Consider the following 7287-nt stretch of genomic DNA (forward strand, 5'->3'; position numbering starts at 1 on the left):
AGACCATAGCCTTGACTAAACGGACCTTTGTTGGCAAAGTAATGTCTCTGCTTTTGAATATGCTGTCTAAGTTGGTCATAACTTTTCTTCCAAAGAGTAAGCGTCTTTTAATTTCATGGCTGCAGTCACCATCTGCAGTGATTTTGGAGCCCAAAAAAATAAAGTCTGACACTGTTTCCACTGTTTGCCCATCTATTTCCCATGAAGTGATGGCCAGATGCCATGATCTTCATTTTCTTTTTTTTTTTAATTTTATTTTTAAACTTTACATAATTGTATTAGTTTTGCCAAATATCAAAATGAATCCACCACAGGTATACATGTGTTCCCCATCCTGAACCCTCCTCCCTCCCCATACCATCCCTCTGGGTTGTCCCAGTGCACTAGCCCCAAGCATCCAGTATCGTGCATTGAACCTGGTTCATTTTCTGAATGTTGAGCTTGAAGCCAACTTTTTCACTCTCCTCTTTCACCTTTATCAAGAGGCTTTTTAGTTCCTCTTCACTTTCTGCCATAAGGGTGGTGTCATCTGCATATCTGAGGTTATTTATTGATATTTCTCCCAGCAATCTGGATTCCAGCTTGTGCTTCTTCCAGTCCAGCGTTTCTCATGATGTACTCTGCATATAAGTTAAATAAGCAGGGTGCCAATATACAGCCCTGACGTACTCCTTTTCCTACTTGGAACCAGTTTGTTTTCCATGTCCAGTTCTAACTGTTGCTTCCTGACCTGCATACAGGTTTCTCAAAAGGCAGGTCAGGTGGTCTGGTATGTCCATCTCCTTCAGAATTTTTCACAGTTTATTGTGATCCACACAGTCAAAGGCTTTGGCATAGTCAATAAAGCAGAAATAGATGTTTTTCTGGAACTCTCTTGCTTTTTTGATGATCCAGCGCATGTTCGCAACTTGATCTCTGGTTCCTCTGCCTTTTCTAAAACCAGCTTGAACATCAGTAAGTTCACGGTTCACATACTGCTGAAGCCTGGCTTGGAGAATTTTGAGCATTACTTTACTAGCGTGTGAGATGAGTGCAATTGTGTGGTAGTTTGAGCATTCTTTGGCATTGCCTTTCTTTGGGATTGGAATGAAAACTGACCTTACATAATAGGTAAATGAATTCAAGAACTGAAATTCACATATTCCATACTTTCAACCCAAGGCAAAATTTCTAGTGTTAAGTAAAATTAAAAAGTGAGATAAACACACATGTTTTGACCCTGTTGTTGTTATTTAGTTGCTAAGTCGTGTCTGACTCTCTTGCAACCCCATTGACTGTAGTCTGCTGATGACGTAACAGGTACTCCATAAATATTTGTATAGTGATTAACAATTTAAAGCAGAATGAAGAGGCAGTCTTTTGCTGCCTCTTTGTTTTTTTAAAGATCATCTAAAATACCTAAAAAGTTCTTCCATTTTTAATGTCTGACCCTGATATTATACTAAAAATAGAAAGAAGAACTTTTTAGGTATTTAAGATGACCATTACAAGAAAAACAAAAAAAAAAACAAAGGAATGTCTCTTCATTCTGCTTTAAACTGTTAATCCCTGTACAAGTATTTATGGAATACCCGTTACATCATCAGTGTTTCAGATGATGAAGCTAAAGTAAGAAATGAGATGGACAAAGTCTCTGTTTGCAAAGATTTGCTTATATTCAAGAGAGTAGGTGGTGGTTCAAGGAAAGACATAATGATGAAGTAAATAAGACAATTCATACGGTAAAAGTTCACAAAGCAAACACAAGTGATGAGTATAATGACATGGATTAAGGACTGGCAAACTCATTCTATGAAGGGTCAAAAAGCAAATATTTTAAGTTCTGGAGGAATTTAGATAGACAGAAAATAGATAATATTTCATAGATATTTATGTAACAAGAAATTTGACAAAATTCAAAGTATATTAATAATGTAAATCTAAAACATATAAAGATATGTAATCCCAGAGGTTTAGGCAAACATCCACTAAAACAGAACTGGTTAAACAGAATGTTCAAGATATTGTGGCAGAATACATCCTGCTGCAGAAAGGCATTTAGGGTATATTACTAGGTGAAATGGGCTAAGTGGAAAAAAAACTATATCATTTGGGGTGAAAGAAACAGTACATACATTTTATGTGCTCTGAAATTTCTGAAAGGATACAGACGCAAATGAACAACTGTTAATTCTGGAAAGCAGAGACTTTTATATTTTATCCTTTCTCTGCAAATAAAAACTGTAATATATGTTCCTTTACAATTCAAAATTAGTTAAAATAACTCAGACTTGCAATGCAAAATGAGTATGAAGTTTACTAAATATTAAAGATGTCAAATTAAAAGTTTGTGCTATTAAAGGAAAAAGAGTAAGCAAAAAGTTCCATATGCAAACTCAGAAAAAAAAAAATCAGTTTTCAAATACTTTTAGCTACACTCTGAATTATTTTAGGCCTCATGTCACATTAAACCCCAAAATTCTGAAACTTTTTACAAGTTAGAGAACAGCATGTATACACTGATTCAATGGGTATAAAAGACATATATATTCAAAGAAAATGGCTAAAAGAATATATGCCAGTTTATACTGGCAACCTTTGAAGTGTATGGAGTTCTGCTTCCTACTTCATTCAATTCTGTATTATCTGACTTTTAACCATATACTAAAACACTACACACAAACATAAGCAAGAAAATACCGTAGTCTTCAGGATACTTACAGTACAAACCAACAGCTGTAGGCAGCAAAAACAAAGCAAAACCATAAAAAAGTCAGCAAACAAAAGCGAAGTATTAAACAGTTCTGTAGCTTTGTCCTTACTTTCTAATAACAATTTAAAATATGAAGCAAAAACATAACTGAGATGTAGACTGATAAAAGTTAGTCATACTTGGCTGATGTCACACATGTACTACAATATACATATGTGATGTACACAGCTAACCTAAAATTCAGTGCTGTCATTTATGATTCACCAAGCTGAATTTGGAATTAATTGGTAATAAATATTTTATTCACCATAAATACAAACAGCACTGCAGAAGGCTTTAAATAAAGTTGCTCATTTGGAGATTTAAAAATATAATTTTAAGTTAAATTCCTCTTATATGTGTTCATGCATATTGCTGATATGGACAAAGGCTGCAGACTGAGCTTTGCTGACTGACTTTCTCTGAACAGACAGTAAAAGGGCATTCCAACACTTTCAACATGTTCTCAAAGAGGGAATTATGCAATCAATCTTGAAGAGCATATCCTCTTCAGAGATCAGAACTGTAAACTTCAGGGTTTACAGTTTCTAAATTTTAATAATTCCAACCTCTTTCATTTCCCTAGCTAAATCCCCAAATTCTCTCTCCTCCCCCTTCTACCCATTCTTTACCTCCCACCCTGCCTCACTTCTAAATATGCCAGTGGCAAAAATACAAATGTACATCAATAATTGTAAGTCAATCAAGTTATAAATCATACATCCCTAAACACTTGTCTTATGAAAGTACAGATGAACATTTTGTTTGTGCTTTGGTAGTGTTTAAAATTTTATTTGTGAATGCAGTGTAAGAAATACTGCTATGAACATATGCACACAGACAGAGAAATAAATTCCCATACTACCACATGACAACGTCAGACAGACAATGATAATGTGCTAGAAAAGCAGAGAGCGATTCTGTATCAGAGGGACCTGAGATCCCCAGATGAGGTAACACTTGGGCTCAGCACTGAGGAATAATAAAAGTTTCCTGGGATATGCAAGGAGAAAACACCAGAGGTAGCAAACAATATGTGCACAGAAAGAGAGTTCTGAAGGTACGTTCCATACTCAGGAGAGACAGAGAGGTAACAGTTTGGAGAATGGTATAACAGGAGGCTAGAAAAGGGGTTTATAATTATGCTGTAAAAACTGGATACCAACTGTTATTAAGTCACTGTGTTTAGGCTCCAAACCTACAACTACCCTGCTACAATGGGGCTAGGACTCTGCAAACCATATTTTTTTCTTGCCAAAAGGGAGCACCAGAGGTAGACTGCAAGGTTACAGGAAGAGACCTGCTGCCTTATTTTCTTATGTGTGGGTATGTGGCTCCTGTATTGCTCAAACGATACTCCTTCACCCTGGTGGTGGCATTTCCTTCATGCACCAGAAGCTGAATCCACTTTGCAGCTTCCTAACTGTGACACTTTAGTGCTTGCTTTCTTACCTTTTTATGTAAAACAGTTTACTTTATACTTGGTAACAATATCTGATATTAACTTCTGATCAAATACATGGAGTGCTTTCCATCTCACTACTGAATCCAGAACAAATAGAAATCACTAGACATTTCTAAATCAAGTAACAGCTCATCAAAACCTTCATTCCAGAACAGGGGTCCTCAGCCTGCAGAACCTAATGCCTGATGCTCTGAGGTAGAGCTGATATAATAACAACAGAAATAAAGTGCACAATAATGCAATGTGTTTGAATCGTCCCTGCCCCCTTCCACAGGAAAACTGTCTTCCAGGAAACCAGTCCCCAGTGTTGAAAAAGCTGGAGACTGCTGCTTTAGAAAGAATGCTGGTAGTCACGTAGAGAGTAGGATGTGTCAAAGACAGATCACTGGGCCTAGGAATCTCTCGAAACAGGTGAAGAATAACAGAATTCTTCCCTTTTCCCACTAGCTGTTAGAGTTTTAACATCAAAACTGAAGCTGATCACAACTATATGCATCTTTGAGGAGGTGCTTTTTCCCCTCCTCTCCTTGGATCAAATATATACCTCAGTTTTTAATTGTATGCATCTTTTATTGAAAACCATCTCAAAGCCATTCAAATAGTAGATATATAAATAATTCTTCAAAATGTTCCATCCTTATAAAGAAATTTTAGGTTACATAGTTAAATGACAATTTCTGCCTCTGAGCGTGGATACAGAAAAATAAACTCGATGCCCCACAATGAAAGTCTGAACATCAATGAAAAAGATACTATAGTACTTTAACAATATTGGATGTAACGAAAACATTACAGGTAGTGGAGAGAAAAATCAGTGTTTCTAAAAAACTGTTAACACATTTCTGTACATCACAGAGGAAGGTAAGTTAGACAAGTTAGATTAAAATAATTTGCTTTATTCCTTTCCACACTCTGGTTAACATGTTTCTTGATTGAGAAGAAGTATCCCTGCTTTCATCCACTGCTTGGATTAGGGTTACCAAAAGATATGTACTTCTCTTTCATACTGAAAGTACCATCACTCCAGTTTAGAGAAAAAGACATAATCTTCTTTTTAGTGTTTCTGCATTAAGTCAAAATATGGAGGTGAAAAAAGAGGGCTGCCAGCAAATCTAGTATTTGTTACACATGGCTCAACCATCTATTTATCTACTCAGTACAAATATGGCTGTATAAAATAAGCAACAATTACCTGAGGGATTAGAAAAATCCAACATGCTGGTGGTAGGCTGGAGGAGGTCGGGGCTGCTGGACGAGAGTGTTCCAGGGATAGGCATGATGGCCAGACTATGCCTGCAGTGTCTCGTTCCCACAATGCTGTCATCCTGTGACTGGCTCAGGCCTCCATCACTTCAAAAGAATGCCACATATCACTTTAAAATATTTGAGAAGCCTTTATAGTAAACATTTCTGTTCTCTGTACACAAGGCATAACAGGACCAATTCAAAGTGGTGATTTTAAAATAGTATAGCAATTAAAAAAAAACAGGACAGGTGTAATACTGAAAACAACACTAAAATTTTTTTTTTTTTTTTTTTAACTTCTTTATTAAGGTGGATACACATTCTCATATTAACAATTCTTGTGAACAAAAGCAACCAAAATAAGACGATAGTAAGATGTGCTTCACATAAAAACAATCAAGTGGCTAAGAGGAGATCTGGCCCTGTACAACAGAAAGATTAGGAAGCAAAACGTGAATAAGTCCTATATTCCAGAAGCTACCCAAATGTATGAGCAAAGACAGCATACCCATAATATAGCTCACTTAGGTTCCTTCTTTATGACGCATAATTCCTTAATTATCCATTTGTGAAATAAGAACAAACATTAAGAAATGTGAAATCCAAATTGCATTCATTTTCACAATATCAATACTAAACTCAAGACAGCAACTTCATCAAATATAAATGTTTCAAAAGTAAAAGGCAATCTTAATTTTTTTTATCCTATGAATAGGGTCTGCAAAAATAGGTAAATTATTTTACTGTACTTGCAGGAGATTAGGTCTCAGCCTGCACGGAAGGAGCAAAGCAACAAAAGACAACAAACAAATACTACTAGGAGTAATGCCCAAAACATATCAAAATGCCCATAAAAATCAAATTTTTAATAATTATACTCAAATAAAATTTAATTTATACATCTAGGTAATTCTATTACAGCTGACCCCTGAACAATGCAAGTATGAACCAAGCAGGTCCACTTATGCACGGATACTTCTCAGTGGTAGTAAACACTACAGTACCACACAGTCCCTGGTTGGCTGAATCCACAGATGTGAGGAACCACAGGTGTGTAGGGCCAACTATAGATTCTACAGGAATTAACTCCTGTGTTTTCAAAGGTGGGATCTACATGACACAGAAATGCTTGTATTTTGTATCTAGTTTCTGCTGGTTTTGGTAGAGAAAATCAACCTGAACAGGAAGTTCTTGAGATCTGCCAGCTTCATTAGACACTAAGACATGTATCCAACATACAGCACAGCCACACCGCTGTAAGGTTCTTCCTTTCGAAAGAAAAGCTTGGCAACCTTTGAGGCAAAGGATGGAGTTGGTCTGAATCCAAGACAAAAACATGGCAGGTTGTAGAAAACAAGGGGACTAGGCTCAAGTGACAAAGTATGATAGGTCTTCAAACACATGAGGAACCTGGGAACTGCTTCAACCACCAATAACACAGAAGAGAAAACAGTAAGATGATACAGAAAAAAGCAGCAAAGGACAATGGCGGTATGTGACAAATAGAAAGCAGAAGAAAAAAGGGGACCAAGAGAGAGAGAAAAAAAATTTTACAGGCTCTAGTTTATTCTAAGGGTGCATTATTTCTTGTGTGATCTCTCAAGTCTAATTACTTAGCTGTTCCCTAGATGAGACAATCAAAACCAAAGCAGAAAGCCAGTCACTGAAAGTTAATTCCCTTTAAAGGTTTCAAAAATGAGTAATATTTATTAAATGGCCATATTAAGCAAATACTCTTCCTTTAAAATATTTCAGGTGTTAAACAGGCAATTCTAAAACCAAGAGAAAAAATAAAACCAAACATAACCCTGTTACTTAAGGTTTAGATACCCCTCAAATTCTATAA

The 7287-nt window shown here is 36.2% G+C and overlaps 1 protein-coding gene across 1 annotated transcript in view; it reads right to left on the reverse strand.

Annotated features, from left to right (window-relative positions):
* The window catches only part of LOC104997593 (rap guanine nucleotide exchange factor 6), a gene marked incomplete at its 5' end in the record, with an annotated part of 58501 nt that overhangs the window by 45674 nt on the left and 5540 nt on the right, over positions 1 to 7287 (reverse strand). The window contains one exon of the mRNA XM_010852432.1: positions 5389 to 5546. Within this exon, the coding sequence (XP_010850734.1) occupies positions 5389 to 5546 (158 nt within the window). The remainder of the gene's footprint in view (positions 1 to 5388; positions 5547 to 7287) is intronic.

This window comes from Bison bison, unplaced genomic scaffold (assembly GCF_000754665.1).
Source record: "Bison bison bison isolate TAMUID 2011002044 unplaced genomic scaffold, Bison_UMD1.0 scf7180017864311, whole genome shotgun sequence".
NCBI classification, from domain to species: Eukaryota; Metazoa; Chordata; class Mammalia; order Artiodactyla; family Bovidae; genus Bison; species Bison bison.